The following is a 27018-nucleotide window of genomic DNA, read 5'->3' on the forward strand; positions in this document are numbered from 1 at the left end:
ATACTGACCAATATCAAACTATTCACAATGGTAGTATACGCTTGGAATCTTCATCTGTTCCCTATTCGAACCATTCCAATTTGTCTTTCTCTTACTTTTTCTTTTGTGCTTATAAATGTAAATCTAGAATGTTTTTGACTATCAGATGTCCTCCTTTTTACTGGTGCTGATATGACCTAAACGTGTTGCAAGCGCAATAAAACTTAAAACCAAAAACAAATAAGCAAACAAGCGATTTCTCAAAACCAAACTTATTTTATTAACGTATTTTTTTCAATCTTAACACATGCAGTAAAAGGTTACAGATTATATACTTATGAAATAGCACAACGAAATTCAAAGTCAAAGCTGTTTTTTTTTTTTTGCCAAGCAACTGCCTGATGGATTGGATTGCAAAACAATCAAACTAATGACCAAAAAATAACTTATGTACGTACTTGAAGCTGTGGACTGTAAAACGTAATAAACAAAAATGAATATAATAGGTTAAAAAAGAACAAAATACTTAATACGGAATATTTCCGGGCTCAACACCCTTCTTCAGCCACCATCAACAATAACATACATATCTACATTACTTTTTAAAAAAACAGAATTGCCCCAGATAAATATTTATCTGCCGTTTACCTGGTTTTTAATTAATGTAAAGTGAATATGTTTATATTGCGGTTTTTTGTTGTTGTTGTTGACTGAAGAAGGGTTTTGAGCCTGAAACGTTCAGTGTTTGGTATTTTGTTCTTTTTTTAAACTGATACATTCATTTTTTTAAATAACTTATTTATGCAACACTTTTGTTCAGAAAAAAATAAAAATTTTGTTGAGACAAACAAGCGTCAAAATACCTTGTAATATTTGCGTAGTATCTAGATGTAACAAATATTTGATTTCAATATTTATATGGACGAAATACAACTGAATAAAAAGGACATTGGTTGGATCATTGTACACGGCAGAATTTGTAAAGATCGAACCATTTCGAGACATGAATTCAGAAACGACCTTTAAACTATTATCACATTTCTAAACTAGGCAGAATTTGTAAAGATCGAACCATTTCGAGGCATGAATTCAGAAACGACCTTTAAACTATTATCACATTTCTAAACTAGGCAGAATTTGTAAAGATCGAACCATTTCGAGGCATGAATTCAGAAACGACCTTTAAACTATTATCACATTTCTAAACAAGGCAGAATTTGTAAAGATCGAACCATTTCGAGACATGAATTCAGAAACGACCTTTAAACTATTATCACATTTCTAAACAAGGCAGAATTTGTAAAGATCGAACCATTTCGAGGCATGAATTCAGAAACGACCTTTAAACTATTATCACATTTCTAAACAAGGCAGAATTTGTAAAGATCGAACCATTTCGAGACATGAATTCAGAAACGACCTTTAAACTATTATCACATTTCTAAACAAGGCAGAATTTGTAAAGATCGAACCATTTCGAGACATGAATTCAGAAACGACCTTTAAACTATTATCACATTTCTAAACTAGGCAGAATTTGTAAAGATCGAACCATTTCGAGACATGAATTCAGAAACGACCTTTAAACTATTATCACATTTCTAAACAAGGCAGAATTTGTAAAGATCGAACCATTTCGAGACATGAATTCAGAAACGACCTTTAAACTATTATCACATTTCTAAACAAGGCAGAATTTGTAAAGATCGAACCATTTCGAGGCATGAATTCAGAAACGACCTTTAAACTATTATCACATTTCTAAACTAGGCAGAATTTGTAAAGATCGAACCATTTCGAGACATGAATTCAGAAACGACCTGTAAACTATTATCACATTTCTAAACAAGGCAGAATTTGTAAAGATCGAACCATTTCGAGGCATGAATTCAGAAACGACCTTTAAACTATTATCACATTTCTAAACAAGGCAGAATTTGTAAAGATCGAACCATTTCGAGGCATGAATTCAGAAACGACCTTTAAACTATTATCATATTTCTAAACAAGGCAGAATTTGTAAAGATCGAACCATTTCGAGACATGAATTCAGAAACGACCTTTAAACTATTATCACATTTCTAAACAAGGCAGAATTTGTAAAGATCGAACCATTTCGAGGCATGAATTCAGAAACGACCTTTAAACTATTATCAATTTCTAAACTAGGCAGAATTTGTAAAGATCGAACCATTTCGAGACATGAATTCAGAAACGACCTTTAAACTATTATCACATTTCTAAACAAGGCAGAATTTGTAAAGATCGAACCATTTCGAGACATGAATTCAGAAACGACCTTTAAACATTACATATTACATTTCTAAACAACCAAAATTGTTGATACCATGTAATCAATTCAGGGGCGGGGGTCGCCAATTACAGAGTTCATAGGCAGACCTACCTGTTGTAAAATTTTTAAAATTCGTAATTCTTAGGAGATAAAAATTGTATTCGCTATAGTTAACTTTAAAAATCAACAATTTTCCACCATAAGGATTAAATAGCTCTTCAAAATCATTTTAAATTCTGTTGTCTGGTATCAACTTTCATTTTCAATAAGTTTTAATGACTTAGAGATGCTCATGAACATTAAAATTTGGAGCCAAAATTTCGTAATTCTACGGGTTGTTCGTAACAGTAGGCAGGTCTGTTATAGGTATCTCATAGATTACAATCAATCCAACAGCTACACAGTTCCAGGAATTCAAATTTTGTTGCAATTATTTTGAAGACAAGTATATTATTATACATGAGGAATAACAATTTTTTAAAATGAGATAGAACTGTATTTTGAGAAAACAAATAGCTTTTAAAAGGCTTCAGCTTTTCAATATATGATATCATAATAGCAATAAATAATTATATGTCTGTAAATAAACTATAAAAAAGATTTTATAATATAAAAAAACGGACAGGATTGAGAATGAGATACATATTTAAAATAACATTTAAAAAAGGCATTAAAAAAATAGGAATAGCACCATCAATTTGCATGACGACAATGAAAACAATAACAATAATTTTAAAATCCATTGGTTAAAGCTTGGTTGGAAGTAAATTATTACGATTACGCGCATCTTTTGTAAAAGGCACATTCTATACTGAAATAACAGGTGGAAATATGAGAATATCTATCACCATTACCGTGAATTTGTAACAAAGGACTAACACTAACAGGAGAAAAAAAATTTCAATTTTCAGAAACCACGTTTTCTTCCCCATAACTACATATTATCTGTTGAAATTAATTTGTATTTTATATAAACAACTTTTTTTATCTCATTTTTTTCCCAAGAATCTCGATCACCCGACGGCAACATGCACTTATAATAAATGTACACGTCATGTGAGGGGGTGGGTAATATATTATATAAAGCTAATTCCATTTTTAATGTTTAGCATAATTCTTTATGTAATGAATATTATTGAAATAAAAAAGGAGCCAAAATTCGTATGGGAAAAAAAAATACATTTTGTAGTTTGTTCTGATCCCTTTTCTTTTTCATGACATGTGGGCTATAATGACATTGACATTATTTCATAGGTTTTTGTTTTAATCTTTGGCAAATATGTTTATTCGGGTTGGCATGTTTGAACATATGAGGTGAATATTTTTTTCTTCTATGTGACACAAAGCTGCTAGAAGCTGCAGACTGTAACAGCTTCAAAAAATAACAAAATACCGAACACTGGGCATTTCAGTCTCAAAACCATTCTACAACCAACGAAAAAAAAACAAGAAAATGTTTTTGTTGTTGGCTGAAGAAGGGTTTTGGGTCCAAAATGTCTGTGTTCGGTATTTAAAAAAAAAATTATTTATGTTTTTGGAACAGTTATATTCATTTTTGTTCATTGTTTTTGTTTTGTTTGTTTTTTCTTTGAAGGTTTTATTTAATGTTTTTATAGGACATCACCCAACGCAACGACGCCTTCTTTTCTCTTCCTAACTTCGGAAGCCACCACCAAATGTCAGTGGCGAAAGCCATATTTTAATCATCATCATTGCCTTTTTCACCCCGGGTCAGGGTATAGGCCACAGACAAACAGTTTCCATCCTTCTTTATCCTGAGGTATTTTTTTTATCTCATCCATGTCTTATCACTTCTCTGTATACCAGCTTCTCCATGTTCCCCGTGGTCTTCTCCTTGATCTTCTGCCCTGAATGTTCCAGTCCAATACTTTCTTTGTTATAGTGGAGTCATTCTTTCTAAGACTGTGTCCAATCCGCCTCCATCGTCTTCTTCCTATTTCCTCTCCCACTGGTTTCTGCTGTGTTCTTTTCCATACTTCTTCTTTCTTAATAGTTCTATCCATCCGTTTTATTCTGAGTAGCTTATGCATGCACCTATTGAACGATTTATTCCTTCCCATAGCTCCAAACAGTCCGCTGTTTGTGGGTTGCTAGACAGTATATAAATATGTAATGTATGTATCTAGTAATGTTTGGCTACGTGGTCTTGTGTGTGATATAACTTCCGCCTTCCGATCGGGAGGTCTAGGGTTTGAATTCCGCTCTGAGCGGTGCATAGTTGAGTCTTTGGAAAAGACTCATTACTCACATTCTCTATCCGTACACAGGAGTAAAATGAGTAGCCTACCTGGCCATTAACAGCATTGTCTCTGTTGGAGAAAAAAAAATTGTAGTGGTATCACCTAATAGGCGTCATGTCTCGGCCTACTTGATATGTCTTGCTGTTGGCTAGGGACCCCTTGTGAAGCGCTTTGAGCACGTTAAGTGGATATTGCGCTATACACATGCTCTAGTTTATATATATGTATGTATGTGTGTGTGTGTGTGTGTGTGTGTGTGTGTGTGTGGATGTGTGTGTGTAATGAGCTACAAACTTCCTAATAATGTAATACTGTAGTCGATGGATTCTGGCACGTCAGATTCCAGCACACTCTGCAATACAACACAGTGAAGCTGGAGAAGGGTGACCCCGAATGTATTGGTTACCTCCCAATCCCTCACTCACTCAATCTTCTACGGGCCCGCTGGCACTTGATGTGATGCAAGGGATCTGCACCTGGTCCTGTCCGCAGCTATCTTTGGGGCCATCTCGAGGAACAGACCACTCTGTATTAGGTCCCTCTCTACGTTACGTCTCCAAGTCTCCTTGGGACGGCCTCGCTTCCTCTTTCCTTGGGCTGTCCATCGCAGAGCCTTTTTTATCAGTGTTGCATCAGGTCTGCGACAGACATGCCCCAACCATTGTCATCTTCTCAATGAGACTCTCCAGAGACTCTGCTTCAGCCCTCGCTCTCAGTTCCTCAGGTCCTCAAGTCCTCTCAGGTCCTCATTTGAGATTGTGACCTCCTAATCGACGAAGCATCGGATTTAGGTACGCTCGGTTCTAGCACGCTTTTTGGCTTCCCCCGAGAGCGTGGTGGAATTCAGCGATTACTGTAATAATATGGGACAAGCGTGAATCCTACAGTGAATCAATTCTATGTATGAGGTACATAAATAAACGCATGTAAGTGTAGAGAAGTATGAATAAGATAAATGATTCATATGAGAATTGTACAGAATTTTCATGCGATTGTGTAATGCACGATACATTTGGCCCTTAATTTGTATATAATAATATATAAATGTAAATAACTTAAAGGAGAAGAGGCGAGGAAAATAACATAAAACAAAACAACAAAAAAAACTAGAGCTTTTATATAGCGCACTATCCACTAAAAATGCTCAAAGCACTTTACAAAGGGTCTCTGACCAACAGCAACACGTAATGATATCTAGAACGAGACATGACATGACGCCTGTTGGGCGATATTATTACATTTTTTTTTCGACAGAGACAACGCTGTTGACAGCCAGGTACTCCTTTTACACCCGAGTAAGGTAAGAGAAGGTGAGTAAAGGGCCTTTTCCAAGGACTCAACTATGCGCCGAACTAGACCACATAGCCACACAACCTTTGATATCAACCCACGTTGATTTTTATTTACTCCTTACTATTTCCATCATTTATCCAGAATTGCTATACGGAACCAACAAAAACTTGACTCTTTACACTCAAACTCAAGACATAGATATGCATACTAATCTAGATAAGCACACTTTTGTAGCTTAATAAACTTTATAAAACATTTTTTTGATGTGCAAAACAAATCTGATTGAAAAATGTTCATTGTATCGTAACGAATGTGACGAGTTGTCTGCAGTTGGTAAGGAGAGGGTTAACGGACATAAGGGAAGAATGAATATATTTTAAAGACATCATAAGCACAATAATTGATAAAATTATCAAATCGAAGAAAAAAAATGTTGCTTACAAATATTATGATTTGCAAAATACTAGAAAAGGCCATTCTAAACATTCAAATTAAATCGTCTGTTTTTCACCTTTCAAAAATATACTGTAGTCCAAAGGTTTTCATTTTCTGACCATTCGCAAATTTTTGACAAATTCTTTGATTATTTTTTTTTTTTTTTCGCGAAATTTGAGTTCCCCGCGGTGATGAAGATTTTTATTGTAATTTTTTCCCCAATGTTGTGCCTAGATATTTCCAAATCAGCATAATTTCTGGCAAAATTTGTTATTTTTTGTCCCACAATTTTGAGTTTGAAATTGCGTATTTCCACGGCGATGTTTTATTAAATGGGTTCTGCGTGTAGTTGGTTGTTTGGTGTGATACAACATATTAAGAAATCTGCAAGATTTTTGCAAAATTTAATTATTTTATTCTGCAAAATTCATCAGTTTTTTTTTTCCTTTGCAAAGTTTTGAAAAAAAAAATTATTTTTTTTAAACCGCTGGGTCAGCATTTCACACAATACTGCAGCACAGGAGATTGGTATGAAAACTTTAATTTTGAATTACGATAGCTCTTAATGAAATGAAACTTTATCCCATAACAATGACTATGATAATTTTTTTTTAATATTCTATCTCTCACGATAAATAAAACAAAATAATAAAAAATCATATCAAAGGATTTGAAACAGAACACTTAAAATAGATAGCTAAATAAAATTGAATTGATTTTTAAAATAACAACAATAACATAAATAATAATAATGATAATAATAATAATAATAATAATAATAATAATAATAATAATAATAATAATAATAATAATAATAATAATAATAATAATAATAATAATAATATAATAATAATAATAATAATAATAATAATAATAATCATCATCATCATCATCATCATATCTAATCATCATCATAAAAATAAAAATAATAACATAATGATAATAATGATGTATAGTAATAATAATAATAATGATAATAATAATAATAATAATAATAATAATAATAATAATAATAATAATAATAATAATAATAAATTAATCCACTAATTAATTTGATACGTTTATTAAAAGTTAAAAACCAAAACAATGAAAACCAAATTTCCGCTTCATTCAACTGGATAAAAAAAAACAAAAAAAAAAAAAACAAAAAAAAAAAAAACAGTTATGTATAAACACGGACAAGGATATCATAATCAATTATATTTATAGACTAAACATAATAATATTATTGGATCCACGACTAAAATTGAAATGATTTTGTAGCGACGGATCATTTGATGAGTTGAATGATGAGAGCAATTCCAGCCAGGCCGTAGAAAGCAGCGCCCGCACACGCCACACCCATGGACCAGCCAATATCTAATCCAAGGCCTTTTTTGTTGTCTCTGTTTGAGCTGGAGCCGAACAGGGCAAATCCAATGATAGCAAACGCCACTGAAGAGGAACGGTCAATTTGAAACATGTTATTGGAAGCATGCCGAATAAATAGAATGAGAAAAAAAAAATTAATAATAAACTTGAATTAAATTTTATCAAGCACAATATTTAAAAAATAAAAATAATAAAATAAAAAAAAAAAAAAAATTCAAAATAAATAAATAAATAAAAAAATTTAAAAAAATTTATATATATATATATATATATATATATATATATATATATATATATATATTGTGTTGTGTGTATTATATATATATATATATATATATATATATATATATATATATATATATATATATATATATATTTGTTTTTTGTTTTATTTTCTTTGTTTTTTAATATATATTTATATATGTATAAATCCCTTTATTCATCCCATATGGGACATTTTTCTCTAGGGTCTCTTCCAATGGAAGACTGGAATAACCCAGGCGTAAGCCTCAGTTCAGCGCCGCAAATTGATCTCGGGCGAGGTGACTTGATCAAGGCCACACAGCGCAGCGGCGGGTGATCGAACTCGGTACCTTCAGGGTACGAAGCAAAGATCGTACCGCTGGGCCACGCTGCCACCTCTAAACGTGCCCAAAGCGCTTTACTTAAAAGGGACCCTGACCAACAGTAACACTTACCATGTAGGACGTGACATGACGCCTGCTTGCTTTTTTTCAGAAAGAGACAATGCTGTTAACGGCCAGGTACTCAATTCACAACTGAGTACGGCGAGTAAAAAGCCAAGTACCTACTCAACCATGCGACGAGCGAGGCCCGCCTCAGGACCTTCCGATCCAAAAGCGAGTGTTATACTACAAGACCATATAGCCCCATGCTAAAGTTCTTCCGGGACTGGAATCTCTCTGGCATGGCCGTTTTTTGTTTTGTTTTTTGCATCACTTGCGGCCGCAAAAAATCGCAAAACATCACTGATTTGCATTGCGGCCGCAAAATCTGCTAGTTTTTGCAAATTTTCGAGTTTTGTCAAGGATAAAAAAAAAAAAAATATTTTTTTTAAAAAACATTAATAAAAAAAAAAGACGATTTTTTCCCCTTTTAATTTGATAGCTTGTGTAGAACGTGAAAGATAATTAATCAAGAATAATAAGTTTCTTTTTTACTATCTCATTTTCTTCCTTTTTACTGGCGCTGATATGACCTTAAATTTGTTGTAAGCGCCGTGAAACCCTTAAAACAAACAAATACCTTTCTCTTTCATGAACTAATTATGGATTTTTAGGAAAATTAATCGCAATTGTTTGCAAATGTTTTGCGTCAGCGGAACGTTCATCACTGAGATCGGCGGAAGTAACATAATATTAGAATCTGCATCTGCTGTATTTTTCGAAGAGATGATTGGCTTACTGGTCAGACGTGCAACCACAATACAAAAATGGCAATGGTAGCACATCTGACCGGTAATCAGGTCTAAGGTTCGATCCCCAGTCGAGGATACTGATTATTGGGATGTTTTTGCTTGTTTTGTTTGGGTTTTTTTCGTGTATTTTTCTTCTTAGCTTCGCCTGGCACTTTTCATACACACTTGTTCAGGTCTTTATCTATCGTTTTTTGGTAAAAGTAAACGATGAAAGAAAAGTGAAAGTGAATCATTCTTACGGCCCGCAAAGGTGAAACCAAGTGTGGCATGAAGGAAGTCCCTTCTCCGGCAAGAGTCCAACGCCATGTACAGCAAGAGGGTTACAAAAGCCAAAACAAGTCCGATTAGGCCCAAGCATTCCATCGCTTGGATGGCACGGTGGTAGTCTGCGGGAAAAAATATTGAAGACAATATTGTTGTGGTGTTGTTAATGTCTTTTTAAAAACTTGAACTTTTATATAGCGTAATATCCCCTAAATGAACTCAAAGCGATTTACAAAAGTCCCAGACCAATAGCAACACGTAACATGTAGAACGAGACATGACGTCTGTTAGGCGATATTACATTTTTTTTCCGACAGAGACAACGCTGTTAACGACAAGGTTCTCATTTTACTCACGAATAAGGTGAGATAATGTAATTTAAGAGCCTATTCCAAGGACTCAACTATGCGCCGAGCGAGGCTCGAACCCAGTACCTTCCGATCCGAAAGCGAGTGTCAAACCACAAAACCACACAGCCGCACATAGCGATACGGTGTCTCCTCTTATAACAAAAGCAAACGATGATGATTTTGATCAGGTGGCAATACGGCTATGTGATCTTGTAGTTGTGGTAAGACACAAGCCTTCGGACCTGAAGGTAGCGGGTTAAGTTCCACTCTGAGTGGCGCATAGTTGAGTCATTGGATAAAAGATTTCTTGCACTCTTGTGCTTTGAAATTCGAATTGTGTTCCTATCGCGCACTCGCAAGCTCGTGCAGCGGTTGGGAACACGTCCGGAGTCCGAAATATGATTCAATAGTCTGATGTCACGTCCGCCCAGCAACGAGCAGTTTGGTTCTAAACAAAGAAAATCTGGACTTTTTATTCTTCATGCTGGCTCGAACTTTTTCACATGTCATGTGATCAGAATGTATACAAGTCAAAACATGATCAGATTTATAGTGTTTTTCTCTCTGGATACACTTTTATGCTCGTTGGAGAAGTATTTCATAAGGGCAAGGGCGGTGATGGAGATAATGGCGTCCGCCATTGTTCCGATTGTTTAGAACCAGTATATGCGTCATTACGAGTGAAGTAACGTCAAAAAAAAAAAACCAAAAAAAAAGTTTAAGAATCGTCTGGTGTGCTATCATTACACTCATTATACAGCATGCTTACCGTTCAGCGCCCTGTGTTTGGCGCTTGCACACGACGTTCTATCACAAACAGTGTATTCCCAAAGGCCATTGGAGTCGCCGTCGGAACGAGGGTAAACCATCCAAGAGTTTGTAGCAAAGCCAATAATGAAGAGAATAAAGCCAAGTGCCATGCAAATGATGGCGGCTTTCAGCCAGATGGAGGCCGTTCGGAAAATTGTAGCCATTTTGAACCTGAAAACAGAATAAAATTTGAAAAACAGTTAATTATTGTTAATACTGTACCAAGCATCCCTTCAATACGATGTGAAGCTTTGATATCTGAACGAAATTATGAATTTGTTTTAACTTCAATCCTTCAATCTGACGTGAAGCTTTGATATTTGAACGAAATTATGAATTTGTTTTAACTTCAATCCTTCAATCTGACGTGAAGCTTTGATATTTGAACGAAATTATGAATTTGTTTTAACTTCAATCCTTCAATCGGACGTGAAGCTTTGATAGCTGAACGAAATTATGAATTTGTTTTAACTTCAATCCTTCAATCTGAGGTGAAGCTTTGATATCTGAACGAAATTATGAATTTGTTTTAACTTCAATCCTTCAATCGGACGTGAAGCTTTGATAGCTGAACGAAATTATGAATTTCTTTTTAACGATGTTGTAAAGGACAATGTTTTGCCTTGGTTTGAGAGAGTGTTTCCAATACAACAATGAGCCCATTGCAATAATAATAATAATAATAATAATAATAATAATAATAATAATAATAATAATAATAATAATAATATATGATTTTTTTTTACCAATATCGGGAATTACTTATAGATAGAACGAAGTGACGTCACTAAGGTCTTTGTTATTGTTTTGTTTTTGTTTTTTTGCCATCCATGTTTATGAGTAATTCTCACTAAATTGTATGACCCAGGCTATAAAAGTTCATGGTTACACATAGTTTTGTGTATCGCTCCGTTATACTTCCGGATGGCAATGTTGTGAGCTTCTTAGTCAAGCACAGTGGCGTGGGGCAATTGGATCGAATGGTGCCAGGCACCATCCAATTTTTTTTAAAAATTCATTAACAGCATAATTTAATTAAAAATAAAACTGAGAAATTTTAATTCTATTGTCTTTCGCCAACTCGCCAACAACATACTGCCTTTTTAGTCTCCACTCTATTCAAGATTCCGAATCACGCACTGCGCCGACTCGTGTGTTGGTGACATCACTGCGCGATTTAGTGACGGAATCAACACCGTGGTGCAAAGCAATCCAAGCTCCAGTTAATGCTCTATCCTTTAGTATCGCTACAGCTGATTGAGCGAGAAACTGGGTCGAATTATACTATCTTCAAATAGCGGAAAACCCCTCGACTTGTGCCAGGATCTGAGAGCTCCACCGTTGGACTGGGGGGGGGGGGTGGTCAATGTTACACCATTTACGTCATAATTAGGGTAACTTCGGCCATCCAAAATATTACATTAACTGTCAAAAACACTGATCATTGTCAAGTTTATTTGTAAGCAGCAAAGAAAAACAACATAAAACTTTAAAATATGACATATCAAAATCCCCCCACCTCTTTTTCACGATTATTGAATAAAGTAATTCTTTGCAACGAAGCATTGTGGACGAATTTACCAACATTTTTCTTGCTTGTAGTGCCGAGTTGATGGTTACGTGTGTATGAGTGTTTATTTGTGTGTGTGTGTGTGTGTGTGTGTGTATTTGTGTCAGTCAGAGAAAGAAACCGAAGACTGTCAACAGTTATATTTTGGTGTGTTTTTAGATTTCTTAAGTACTTAAGTGGAGTGATTTTTTCTTTGTGATGCTTTAAGATTTGAATCTACATTTTCTTTGTGCAACCATTAATCGTATTCCATTGAGTTCCATTATTTGAGATATACTTTGAAGTTTTGTTTTGTTAAACAATGAATTGCAATGAATCAAGTTGACTCTTTACTTCACCGACCGTTTGGGAGATTGACACTAGATGACATATTAGAAATAAAAGAATAGTTCCTCACCAACCAACTGATTTTGAATTAACACAGGTGTGGAAATCTCGAAAACGCTCTTTTTCAGTGACATGGTATGACAGACATGAATGGCTCACAGTTAGTTTAAAAAAAAAACAAACGTTTCTTTTGTTTTTATTGTCTACTTTTTACAGATACAACAAACACTGACAAATCATATAGTGACCTTAACCACTTCCATCGTATTTCTTGACCTCCTGAACGTTGTTTTAGCACCCTTAAAAGAGTGAAAAATTTCTTGCAAAATTCAATGACACAGGAGCGGTTAAATTCGTTAATGATTTTGTCAATTCACAAAGCTGAAATAGATGCGATTCCAGATTTCAATAAACAAATTATAAAAAGATTTGCAGAGATGAAACATCGCCGTGCAGATTTTCTTTACAAGTACTAAACTCTTTTGATTTACATTTATCACATATTGATTGCATTATCAACCAAATCCAATCCTTTAAATGGTGGACAAAGAATAATTACAAAGACCTTTTCACACGGGACTTGTATCTCAGTGTTGTGGCTTGTTGTTTTCATGAATTATGTGTTTTTGTGAGTTTTGTACACTCGTAGAAACCATCGACCCTCCCCCCACCCTTCCAAAAAAGATAGTTTTTAACATGTGCTCTCTCCTCTTAATCGTGTTCACTGTTTTACAATTTTTTTTCTTCTTCTAATCATGACACCACCATATGCCGTCAATACGCCACGCTGCTGGCCAAGCACATACTATCTATATATGTATTGACCAGAGAGCCGGAAGTCTGAGTTTATGAGGTCTTACCTTGAGATCGACGTGCATTTATTTGCAGGTCTGATAACCCAATTCCTTATGGGTTCATTGTTGTAATGGAAATCTCAAAAACCAAAAAAAAACAAAAAAAAAAAAAAAACGATGCAAGATATTTTCCATTACAATAATGTTAAACCCTATAATTGGATTCAATAGTCTGATGCCATGTCGCCCAGCAACGGCGGCCATCGTGGTTCTAAACAAAGAAAATATTTACTTTTTATTCTTCATGCTGGCTAGAACTTTTCATTTTTCTTGTGATCAGAATGTGTAAAAGTCAAAACATGATCAGATTTATAATGGGTTTTTTTTCCTCTGGATACGCTTTTATGCTCGTCGGCGAAATATTTCATAAGGGCGTCCGCCATTGTTCCGGTAGTTTAGAGCCAGTTACTAAGTTACCATGCGTCATTATGGGGGAAGTGACGTTACGACTGTTGACGCGTATTGGATTCGGATATCAGACCTGCATATATATGTACACGTCAATTCCCAGCCTTTCATCACTTGAAATTATGACTCAATTTTCAACACAATTGGATTCAGTAGTCTGATATCACGCGGCCATCTTGGTTCTAAACAAAGAAAATCATTACTTTTTATTCTTCATGCTGGCTAGAACTTTTCATATGTCTTGTGATCAGAATGTGTAAAAGTCAAAACATCAAATTTATGGGGTTTTTTCCTCTGGATACGCTTTTATGGTCGCCGGGGAAATATTTCATACGGGCGTCCGCCATTGTTCCGATAGTTTAGAGCCAGTGTTACTAAGTTACCACGCGTCATTAGGAAGGAAGTGACGTTACGACGTTGAAGACTATTGACAATAGACAATTAGATAACCACGCCTCTCGGACAGTCTTCATTAGGTAAACAATGGCAGTGGTTGGTAAACATAGCAAACTACACAGGTTTTACCATCGATGGTATATGTCTTAGTAAATAAATACCCACTGTTCTATAGATAGTATGCAGATGACGTCACTCAGGCCTTTGTTATTGTTTTTGCCATCCGCGTTTGTGAGTTGCTCTCACTAAACTGTATTAACGAGACTATAAAAGTTCATGGTTACACAGAGTTTGTGTGTTGGTCCGTTATACTTCCGGATGGCAATGTTGTGAACTCATTGGCCAAGCGCATTCTATCTATAGATAGTTCGAAGATGACGTCACTCATGTCTTTGTTATTGTTTTTTTGCCATCCGCGTTCATGAATACTTCTCACTAAACTGTATTAAATAAACTTCAAGGTTAAACACAGTTTTGTGTGTTGGCCAGTTTTACTTCCGGATGGCAATGTTGTGAACTTCTTAGCCAAGTGCATACTACCTATACCCACTTGATTATTATAACCAACACAGAAAACTATGCATAAACTTAAACGTTTATAATATGATCGAGAAAATCGTGTGATAACTAGTCACCCATCTGCCGGTACAAACAACAACAATGATCAGAGAGAGAGGTCCATATCATTCACGTTCTTGTCTATAAACAACCAAGTTTTTGTTCGACCACGTGTGAAGGTGTATCACAAATTCCATGTTTTGATTGGTCAAAAATCTACTGGTTAATAATAAAATTAAATCTAGACCAAAAAAAATTAATTCATCGTACAGTTAACATTTGGAATTTCATTTGGCACTCACAAAAAAAAAAAATCCCCCAAAAACCGCTGGTTCTATTGACCAATAGATGGTTCGAGAGTTACTTAACATAAACCAATCAGAATATCCCCAATCATTTAGCCTGTTCTGTCCCCGTGACAATAATTTAACCTCCAATCAACTTGCAAACAGTCCTCAATTGGATTCAATAGTCGTACAGTCACTTCCTTCCTAATGACGTATGGTAACTTAGTAACACTGGCTCTAAACTATCGGAACAATGGCGGACGCCGTATGAAATATTTCTCCGGCGAGCTTAAAAGCGTACCCAGAGGAAAAAAACCCCATCAATTTGATAATTTTTGACTTTTACACATTCTGATCACAAGGCATATGAAAAGGGAATGAAAAGTTCTCGCCAGCATGAAGAATAAAAAGTAAAGATTTTCTTTGTTTAGAACCAAGATGGCCGCCGTTGCCGGGCGCGTGACATCAGACTACTGAATCCAATTCCACGGTCCATAGCTACCCTTTGTATCTGAATCGGAATCTTCCTGTAATGTCCACATTCACTCATGAAGATTTTGATATGAACAATAACATTAAGGTGAAAAATCAGCAATGATTAAAATTAAAATTGAGCTTTATATAGCGTAATATCCACTAAATGTGCTCAAAGCGCTTTACAGGGGGTCCCTGGTCAACAGCAACATTTAACATGTAGGACGGGACATGACGCCTGTTAGGCGATATTACAATTTTTCGGACAAAGACAACGCTGTTAACGGCCAAGTACTCATTTTACACCTGAGTACGGTGAGAGAATGTGAGTAAAGAACCTTTTCCAAGGACTCACCTATGCGCCGAGCGCGAGGCTCGAACCCAGGACCTTCCGATCCGAAAGCGAGTGTCATACCACTAGACCACATAGCCGCACTAGATTCTCTGTAAATAAATCTAAAGTGGATGCAAATGTAACTTTCCATTTCCACGGGTCTTTGATGGTTCTGTGGTAAAATGAGAAAGTTTCTGAGGTCTTTGGTGGGTGTCAGGAGGATGAAACTGTCCATGTGGGAAGTCCTGGATGTTCATGTCGGTGTTTGGAGATCAGGATTTGAAATCGCCACCAGATTGGGTTTTTAAAAAATCTTATACAGCATGGTCCAAGTGTGGAGTGACTTCCATTCAAGTTAATCAATCATGCTGCTCACATTTGATGTTTTCTCATATTTTCCCGTAACAAAACGAATGGTTCGTCTCTGTACTGCCTCCAATTTATTAACAAGGTGTATTGTGTGTGAGTCCCAAACAGTGCATGTGTATTCAATTTGTGGTCGAACTAAAATGACTTGTAAGCTAATAATTTAGGCTTGTTGATTTAATCTTTTAGTAGGCCTACATGCCAAATAAAAAGATTGTTTAGGCCCGCATGTTAATGAGTACCTATCATAATATTTTGACACATCGATCTCAACACAAGACAACACTGTGCATTTTTTCTATTTCAAGTTAAAATTGTGAGTGATGTTCAGGCTCAATCTGTGGGCTGTTGGCTTCGGGTGATAGGCAAGTACCCTTCAGTTCACGGTCATTGGTTGAGATCAGGGGCAAAATATATTTTATTCAAAACTTACGAGTCCAAAATATACCACTAAGTAAATAAAATTTAATAAAACATACATAACTGACGTATATATGTTGTAAAGGTGTGTGCACTGTATTTTGATTGAATAACCCGAGACCCATACTATAGATAGTATGCGCTTGGCTAAGAAGCTCATAACATTGCCATCCGGAAGTATAACGGACCAACACACAAACCTATGTATAACCGTGAACGTTTATAGTCTGGTTAATACAGTTTAGTGAGAATTACTCATGAACGCGGATGGCAAAAAACAATAACAAAGACATGAGTGACGTCAACTTCGAACTATCTATAGATAGTATGCAGATGACGTCACTCAGGCCTTTGTTATTGTTTTTGCCATCCGCGTTTGTGAGTTGTTCTCACTAAACTGTATTAACCAGACTATGAAAGTTCATGGTTACACAGAGTTTGTGTGTTGGTCCGTTATACTTCCGGATGGCAATGTTGTGAACTCCTTGGCCAAGCGCATTCTATCTATAGATAGTATGCGCTTGGCTAAGAAGCTCATAACATTTCCATCCGGAAATATAACGGACCAACACACAAAACTGTGTGTATCCATGAACGTTTATAGTCGGGTTAATACAGTTCAGTGAGCATTACTCATAAACGCGGATTTCAAAAAACAATAACAAAGACCTGAGTGACGTCATCTTCGAACTATTTATAAGATAACAGTAAAAACGGATCCGTCTCAACAGCTTGACAGGCATAGCAACAAGAGGTCACAAAGGAACCATCAATTCAAGAAAATGATTGACAAAGAATTGAATTCATTAAGATACGAATATGTTTAAAGTTTGTCATAATCAAAAATAAATGTAAGTAAGTAGCCTTTCGGCGCTTGAAGTAAAGCCCTTTGAGACGGAGTTTATCCATGTTTCTATCGCCTGAAACGGACAACAACAAGTGCTTCTTATCCTAGTCTATCAGACCCAGCGATTCATTTACTGGTGCTGCGGACCGGGGGAAGGAGGGGGGAGGGGGGGAGGGGGGGGGGGTGGAGTCTGGAAAAAAAATCTCGACCGCACCCGGGATCGATCGTGGCCTTCGTAAAGTTATGGCCTGATACTGACCAAAAAATGACGTCAAAATGCCAGTCTTTTGCCACAAAAGAAAACAAATCGCGAGTTCTATTCAATAGATAGAATGCGCTTGGCCAAGGAGTTCACAACATTGCCATCCGGAAGTATAACGGACCAACACACAAACTCTGTGTAACCATGAATTTTTATAGTCTGGTTAATACAGTTTAGTGAGAACAACTCACAAACGCGGATGGCAAAAACAATAACAAAGGCCTGAGGGACGTCATCTGCATACTATCTATAGTTCAACCAATGAAATAACTTTTTTCCATGAGCTCTACTAACGACAACTCACTAGACGGTGCAAAAACCAAATAATGACGTCAAACTGCCAGTCCTTTTGGATTTCAGTGTCCGGCTATAACATAACGATGGCGACGATCAGACCCAGCGATTCATTTACTGCTGTGGGCCGGGGTGGGGGGGGGGGTGGAGTCTGAGAAAAAACTCTCGACTGCACCCGGGATCGATCTCGGTCCCTTTGCGTGTAAATGTACATGACCTATATTATCTTCCCAAGTGCTCGAGGTCATTGGTAACATTGCAAAATGTCCTCAAAATAACCCAAATGATGAAATGTGTTCACATTTAGTCATTTTTTTGTAATAGTTGGTCGCTTTGCTCAGCATGACCCAAGGGTGTGTTTACAACTTTCATAAATAAAGCAGTGTGTTTACATTTATTGAGAAATGTCCAATCGCTGTATGTACAGCAATATATCATGTAATCGATGACTCGGTTGGACGAGATCATGAATATAGATCGCTCCCATTGAGTGCTCAACCGACTGAGCTATCTGATCCCCCAAAAACAAATGTCATTTAGGTATTAAGTTTGTTATCATGTCAGTTTTAAGGCATTGAAAGAATACATTATCCTATAGTTCGTTCCACAACCCGTGCCCATGCGTTGACGTGAACATCTTCACAACCTTCTGATGGATTTTTAATGGTAATAGGATTCAATAGTCTGATGTCACGTCTGCCCAGCAACGAGCAGCTTGGTTCTAAACAAAAAAAAAATAATCGGTACTTTTTATTCTTCATGCTGGCTAGAACTTTTTCACATGTCGTGTAATCAGAACGTATAAAAGTCAAAACATGATCAGATGTATAATGTGTTTCTCCTTTGGATACAATTTTGAGTTCGTCGGAGAAGTATTTCATAAGGGAGTCCGCCATTGTCCCGATAGTTTAGAATCAGTTACTAAGTTACTATACGTCATTACGAGGGAAGTGACGTCAAGACTGTTGAAGCCTATTGGCTCGAACACGAGACATTTTAGTAGAATTGTTAGTGACATTCAGCCGGGGTTGGTTTTTTTTCATTGGCTACAGAACCATTCTTTGGGATTGTTCTTCTTTACGGTATATAAAAAACTAAGGGTCTGTGATGAGTGAACTTTGGAAGGTTTACCTTAGTTATATTATAGATAGTATGCGCTTGGCTAAGAAGCTCATAACTTTGCCATCCGGAAGTATAACGGACCAACACATAAAACTGTGTGTATCCATGAACGTTTATAGTCGGGTTAATACAGTTCAGTGAGCATTACTCATAAACGCGGATGGCAAAATACAATAACAAAGGTTTGAGTGACGTCATCTTCATTCTATCTATACACAGTGAATTCTGTTGTGATTGCGATCACAACTCCCCACAGGCTTGACTAGGTGTTTGTTTTCATGAGATTCACTAACATTGCCACCCTGGGTTCAAAATGACACAGCAAATTGTACAATTTTTACACACTTGACATATCAAAACAAGTGTTACATTTTAATAGTTGAAAGTAGAGGCTTAGCTTCCTGTTGTGATTTCTATTAACAATATCGATTAAACATGCAAATTTGTCACAACGAGGACAATTTTCAAGTGTTTCTCTCGTGAGGCGAAGTGCAGAATTCATTTTTATTGCATTCGGCCAGTAGCAATACTATCAATAGATTGCCCACAGTCAGTATGCATTTCTTGTAATTGAAAACTGCGGTTCCTTTAAACATTTATACTTACAAAACGTACGTAAAATCTGGTATTAAAGAATCAAAGCTTCAGTGATATTTCCCATTAATACATTCAAAGGACCCCCCCCCCCCCCCCCCCCCCATCCAAGAATGGCAAACATGATCCGTGCTCGATGGGGGTACCAGTGGGTCTTGCGCGACCTTTATAAGTTGTGTCCCTCAACAGTTGGTTGGAGATTATGTCTTTGTGAAAGGCATTTCTCCTCGACCTATCGAATACGGACGTAAAAATTAGGAGGAACACACCTCCCCTCCCCCCATGTCTGTGTCCAAAAAAAAATGTATAAGCACCTGCTTATGGGCTGCTTTTGTCGTCCAAAATATTACGTGTCTGTTGTCCACCAGGGAAGGGATAACTTATAAACGCTGTGAGCTTTTTTTTTTCAACACAGTTATGCACCGTACTTAATGATCTCTATTGTTAAACTATTTGAAATAAACCAAAATTATTTGCTAAGCTACACCACTGAATGAAGCTGTTGTAAATATTTTCCCCACAAGAAAGAGAATCAACACACCCTTACTGTAAACATTTTAAAGTTTGAGTCATATTTTATTACAAAAGATGAAAATATTAAAGGATGTTAGCATTGTGCGAAATCTGTTTGATCTATCACTATCGGTATTCAAAATTCGTAATGTCACTTAAAATATAAGCCCGCATGCAAAAAATCACGGCGCCACATTTTGTAACTTTGGAAGATTTTGCGAAATTAAAAATAAAATAAAATAAATAACATTCCCTTTATTCATCCCATTGGTGGAAATTTGTCTCTAGGGTCTATTCCAAGGGAAGACTGGAATAACCCAGGCGTCAGCCGCAGTGCAGCGCCGCAAATTGAGCTCGGGGGAGTTGACTTGCTCAAGGCCACACAGTGCAGCGGCGGGTGATTGAACTCGGTACCTTTCGGGTACGAAGCAAAGACCGTACCGCTGAACCACGCTGTCCGTGTGCACGGTACTTGGAACGGACTATAGTTAGGCTTTTAGAATGAAAATGGCGTCACTCAGGTCTTTGTTATTGTGTTTTGCCATCCATGTTTATGAGTAATTCTCACTAAACTGTATTAACCAGACTATAAACGATCATGGTTACACATAGTTTTGTGTGTTGGTCCGTTATACTTCCGGGTGGCAATGTTGTGAGCTCCTTAGCCAAGTGCATACTATCTATAGATAGGATGAATCTGGCGTCAATCAGGTCTTTGTTATTGTTTTTTGCCATCCGTGTTTATGAGTAATCCTCACTAGACTATAAACGACCAAAATTATACATAGTTTTGTGTGTTGGTCCTTTATATTTCTGGATGGCAATGTCGTGAGTTCCTAGCCAAGCGCACACTATCTATAGATAGTATGAAGATGACGTCACTCAGGCCTTTGTTATTGCTTTTTGCCATCCGCGTTTTTGAGTAATTCTCACTAAACTGTATCACCAGACAATAAACTTCCTCTTCCTCCTCCTCTTCCTTCTCCCCCTCCTCCTCCTCCTCCTCCTCTTCTTCTTCTTCTTCTTCTTCTTCTTCTTCTTCTTCTTCTTCTTCTTTCTCTCTTCTTCTCCTCTCTCCTCCTCCTCCTCTTCTCCTCCTCCTCCTCCTCCTCTTCCTCCTCCTCCTCTCCTTCCTCTTCTCCTCCTCCTCCTCCTCCTCCTCCTCCTTCTTCTTCTTCTTCTTCTTCTCTCTCTTCTTCTTCTTCTTCTTCTCTTCTTCTTCTTCTTCTTCTTCTTCTTCTTCTTCTTCTTCTCCTCCTCTCTCTCTCTCTCTCCTCCTCTCTTCCTCTCTCTCCTCTCCTCCTCCTCCTTCTTCTTCTTCTTATTCTACTTCTTCTTCGTTTCCCCTCATATTGGCTATGGTTGAAAACGACTTGTACATAATATTATAAATGCAAATAAGAGCACGTCGGTTGGAAAAGAACGCAGTTGTCTTCCTCAGCTCCTTCAAAGACCCACACTGTATAGGACCGTAATATTATTATATTCACTTTTTAACATTCAAATCAATCCGATATAGATAGTATGCGAAGATGACGTCACTCAGGTCTTTGTTAATGTTTTTGCCATCCGCGTTTGTGAGTTGTTCTCACTAAACTGTATTAACCAGACTATAACGATCATGTTAACAAGTTTGTGTGTTGGTCCGTTATACTTCCGGATGCAATTTGTGAGATCCTTGCCAAGCGCATTCTATCTATAGTCTGTTGAAGTTAAGTTACTTATCGCTGTTGTTATTGTTTTTTTGCCATCCGTTTTATGAGTAATGCTCACTAAACTGTATTAACCAGACTATAAACGATCATGTTTACACATAGTTTTGTGTGTTGATCCGTTATACTTCCGGACTGCAATTTTGTGAGATTCTTAGCCAAGCGCATACTATCTATTGTCTGGTTAATACAGTTTTATGAGAATTACTTATAAACGCGGATGGCAAAAAAAAAAAAAAACAATAACAAAGACCAGAGTGACGTCACCGTCATTGTATGTGAAGATGAACGGAATTTGATTCAAAAGTCTGATGTCACGTCGCCCAGCAATGGCGGCCATCGTGGTTCTAAACAAAGAAAATATGTACTTTTTATTCTTCATGCTGGCTAGAAGTTTTCATATGTCTTGTGATCAGAATGTGTAAAAGTCAAAACATGATCAGATTTATAATGTCTTTTTATCCTCTGGATACACTTTTATGCTCGTGGGAGAAATATTTCATAGCATAAGGGCGTCCGCCATTGTTCCGATAGTTTAAAGCCAGTTACTAAGTTACCATGCGTCAGTACGACGGAAGTGACGTTACGACTGTAGAAGCGTATTGACATCACTCACTTATCACTTGTCATTGTTTTTAAGCCAGTAATAGTCTTCAACAGTCGTACTGTCACTTCCTTCCTAATGACGTTTGGTAACTTAGTAACACTGGCTCTAAACTATCGGAACAATGGCTGACGCCGTATGAAATATTTCCCCGGCGAGCTTAAACGCGTATCCAGAGGTAAAAAACCCCATCAATTTGATCATGTATTGACTTTTACACATTCTGATCACAAGGCATATGAAAAGGGAATGAAAAGTTCTAGCCAGCATGAAGAATAAAAAGTAATGATTTTCTTTGTTTAGAACCAAGATGGCCGCCGTTGCCGGGCGCGTGACATCAGACTATTGAATCCAATTTTCATGATTAGTTCTCACTAAATTGTTTTAATCAGGCCATAAACATTTCAGGTCACACATATAATAGTTTCGTGTTTCGATACGTTATTCCCGGCTGGTATGAATGGGCATGATCTTTTGATAGTTCGAAGATGACGTCACTCAGGCCTTTGTTATTGTTTTTGCCATCCGCGTTTGTGAGTTGTTCTCACTAAACTGTATTAACCGGCCTATAAAAGTTCATAGTTACACAGTTTGTGTGTTGGTCCGTTATACTTCCGGATGGCAATGTAGTGAACTCCTTGGCCAAGCGCATTCTATCTATATTACCTTTACATGTGCTCGAGGTCATTGGTCACATTGGAATATGTGTTCAAAGTGACCCACATAGTGAAAAGTGTTCACAGTTTTTGAAATATTTAACATCACAATTGGTCATGTTGTTCAGCTTGACACATGTGTATGTTTACAACTTTCATAAACAAAGCAGCGTGTTTACATTTACTAAGAAATATCCAATCGTTGGACAGCAACAATTCATGTGATCGATGACTAGGGTGGACGAAAACATGAATATAGATCGCCCCCATTGTTATATTTTAACTAATTGAAAAGCGTCAGATATCCAAATGGAGCAGAGATGTCGTGACGTCATACCCCTCTACTCTACCGGTTCCAAACTCCTCGGAAGTGTGTGTGTGTGTAACAAATCCTTCGGAGGACTAATAATGAATAGGTTACATATTGAGTGATGAGGTGTCATAACCATTTTAGTAGCAGGGTGTCTAAGGCAGATTCATAGGATTACGGGACGTAAAATGAGGGTGGATGGACGATCCTTATTATATAATTTAGTCTAGAAAATAAGATACTATCACTCTGACACCAGAAGACCAAATTACACAAGGCATGTAGCCTACCCAGTCCTCCGAAAAAGTGGTTTTCAACTTCCAATGAGATTGGAACCATTTTATTTTCATATCATACTTTTGTTTCCTATAAATCAGAGGTGATCCGAGACCGTGTGAGTGTAACCCCCCCCCCCCCCCCCCCCCCCCCCCCCCCCCCCAAAAATAAAAATAAAAAAAAAACAACAAAAAAACAAAAAAAAAAAACCAACAAATAAAAAAAAACAAAAAAAAAAAAACGTGAGCTTTAACATAGAGCAATATACACTAAACGTGCTCAAAGCGCTTTACAGGGGGTTCCTCACCAACAGCAACACGTAACATGTAGAATGAGACATTGACACCGGTTAACGGTTAGACGACATGACAGTGTTTTTTGTTAGTTTTTTTTTCGAAAAAGACAATTCTGTTAACGACCTGGTACTCATTTTACACCTGAGTACGGTGAGCGAATGTGAGTTGGTATTTTTTTAAAGAGCCTTTTCCAAGGACTCAACAATGAGTCGAGCGTGGCTCGAACCCAGGACCCTCCGATCCGAAAGCGAGTGTCAACCCACGAGAGTACATCGAAAGATGACTTTTCGTCTCAAAATAGTGTTATATATTATTATTATTATTATTATTATTATTATTATTATTATTATTATTATTATTATTATTATTATTATTATTATATTATTATTATTATTATTATTGTTATTATTATTATTATTATTATTATTATTATTATTATTATTATTATTATTATTATTATTATTATATTACTATATATATATACCCAACCCACCCCTCTCTTCTCTTCTCTTTTATTCTTGTGTGTGTGTTGTGTTTGTATGTGTAATGATGTGTGTGTGTTCATTCTTATTCTTTTTTCTTAATTTTATTTCTATTCTCTCTCTTCTCTTCTCTTTCTCTCTTCTTCTCTTTTGTTGTTGTGATGTTGTGTGTTTATTTGTTTGTTTATTGTTTGTTCATTTTTTCTTTTTTCTTAATTTCTCTCTCTCTCTCTCTCTCTCTCTCTCTCTCTCTCTCTCTCTCTCTCTCTCTCTCTGTGTGTGTGTGTGTGTGGTGTGTGTGTCATTCTTTTCTTTCTTTCTTTATCTCTCTCTCTCTCTCTCTCTCTCTCTCTCTCTCTCTCTCTGTGTGTGTGTGTGTGTGTGTGTTTGTGTGTGGTGTGTGTCATTCTTTTCTTTCTTGCTTTACCTCTCTCTCTCTCTCTCTCTCTCTCTCTCTCTCTCTCTCTCTCTCTCTCTCTCTCTCTCTCTGTGTGTGTGTGTGTGTGTGTGTGTGTGTGGGTGTTTGTGTGTAGGTGTGTGCAAATGTTGTGAGGACATTAAACGAACTACTGACGATTTCCAAACGGTTACGCCCTGCTCTGACGCACACTATCTAAACACTACATACTTCCTCCTTTTGGCCAAAAAACAAAACAAAAACAAAACAAACAAAAAACACTTAAAACAAAAATATCGGTTTATTTGACAGATTACGATGATTCCAAACCAGTCTAAATTTACTACTTCTAGGATTCCAAAGAACCCTCGGGTTAAAGTTCAAAGGCTATTCTGCCATACTCTGGAAAAACCCATATTTAAAATTTTGGCCAGAAAACTCGTCCTTGAAATATCGAGCGATTTAAATTACCCTCATCTTGGCAAAAACTCTCAAACCTGGGACTTCGGTTTGAGAGTTTTTGCCAAGATGAGAGTCATTTAAATCGATCGATGTTTGAAGAACGAGTTTTCTGGCCAAATTTTTTTTAATGGGTTTTTACAGACTACGGCAGTATTGACGATTTGAGATCGTGCGGCTATGCGGTCTTGTGGTATAACGCTCGCTTTCGGATCGGAAGGTCCTGGGTTCGAGCCTCGCTCGGCGCATAGTTGAGTCCTTGGAAAAGGCTCTTTATTCACATTCTCTCACCGTACTCAGGTGTAAAATGAGTAGCTGGCCGTAAACAACGTTGTCTCCGTCGAAATAAAAAATGTACCATCGCCTAACAAGCGTAATGTCTCGTCTTATATGTTTAAGTGTTGCTGTTGGCTAGTTTTAAATGCTCTAGTCTTAATCCGTCGATATATACAGTAAACGTTTTCTGGCCAAAATTAAACAAGAAAACAACTAAACAATGGTATGCAAATCTACCGAGTTCTCTGAAAAGACGCCATTTTAAAATTAATTTTAGCCAGAAAACTTCAATTTTCATTCATAATACTAATGACGAAAACGATTGATTACGTATTTTTCAAGTTTTCTGGCCAAAATGAAAAAAAAAATGCATTTTGTCGTACGTATAGTAGAAAACAAATCTCCAAACGAATGTGGCGTGAGTCATTACACACACATCATAACACACCATCGCCTATAATGTAGGTGCTGCCTCCACGATGCTCGATATCTGCTGGGAAAGATACCGGGGGGGGGGGGGATATAACAACCCCACCCCCCCCCCCCCCCCACCCCCACCCCGCGTTCCCCCGCCAAAGGAGATTTGAATTCAATCAGAATGATTATAATAATATCATTATTGTAACGCCTTATTTCAGGCGAAAAAGGAGCAATATAGCGTGATGTAAAAAAATAAAAAATACTGGTTCCAATCTGATTGGAAGTGTAAAACCACTCTTCAGGAGAACCTTTGAGATTTCATTGTGATGGCGTCTAATTTTCTAGTCTAAATATGTTGGTCGTCAATAAAAGTCATCGATCATCGATCTTTTACGTCCCGTAATCTTAGAAGTCTGCCTATTGAGTGAATGCCTTCATTATCTACCAAATTCAGTCCCTTTGGGCTAACCCACACCGGAGACTGACTCAGACGACCCGGCACTGCCGTCCTCTGCCATCTTCCGGTTAAAGACCTCGGGCAAGGACAAAATACTACGAATAAAGTAAAGAGCCGCTTGACCTACCCATGCCAAGCACCTTAAAAAACGGCAAAACGGCAGAGGACGTCCGGTGCTTGGTATGGGTAGGCATAGCGGCTCTTCTCTTTATTCTTAGTATTTTGTCCGTGCCCGACGTCTTTATCCGGAAGACGACAGAAGACGCCAGTGCCGGGTCGTCGGAGTCAGTCTCCGGTGTGGGTTAGCCCTTAGTTTGTGGACAAAGAGAAATTACAATGGCCTTTCCACACGAGACTGGCATCTCGGTGTAAAGGCTTGTTTTTTAAATGATTTGTGTGATTTTGTGAATTTTGTTCACTCGTAAAAGTCATCGAGCCCTAAAAAAATGTTTACATGTGTGATGTCCTCTTTAAAGTATTCCACAGAAGTCTACTCTGTGAAGTTTTCACAACTAAGGGACAGAATCTGTGATAGCCACATTCACCCAATACA

At 37.0% G+C, this 27018-nt stretch overlaps 1 protein-coding gene and 1 long non-coding RNA gene across 2 annotated transcripts in view; both read right to left on the reverse strand.

Annotated features, from left to right (window-relative positions):
• Positions 1-235: 235 nt before the first annotated feature.
• Positions 236-6999, reverse strand: LOC144963326 (uncharacterized). The gene is made up of 2 exons (XR_013643617.1): positions 2199-6999; positions 236-2119 (listed from the first exon to the last, which is right to left on the reverse strand). It is a non-coding gene; the product is annotated as an uncharacterized LOC144963326 (long non-coding RNA).
• Positions 7000-7270: 271 nt separating this feature from the next.
• LOC144965616 (uncharacterized) overlaps positions 7271-27018 on the reverse strand; it is a 21478-nt gene continuing 1730 nt past the window's right edge. The window contains exons 2-4 of the mRNA XM_078901162.1: positions 10454-10665; positions 9310-9456; positions 7271-7695 (exon numbers count right to left, since the gene is read on the reverse strand). Of these exons, the coding sequence (XP_078757288.1) occupies positions 7532-7695; positions 9310-9456; positions 10454-10658 (516 nt within the window). The 5' untranslated portion in view covers positions 10659-10665 and the 3' untranslated portion in view covers positions 7271-7531. The remainder of the gene's footprint in view (positions 7696-9309; positions 9457-10453; positions 10666-27018) is intronic.

This window comes from Berghia stephanieae, chromosome 1 (genome assembly GCF_034508935.2).
Source record: "Berghia stephanieae isolate SIO BIC M18660-M18661 chromosome 1, UCSD_Bste_1.3, whole genome shotgun sequence".
NCBI lineage: Eukaryota > Metazoa > Mollusca > Gastropoda > Nudibranchia > Aeolidiidae > Berghia > Berghia stephanieae.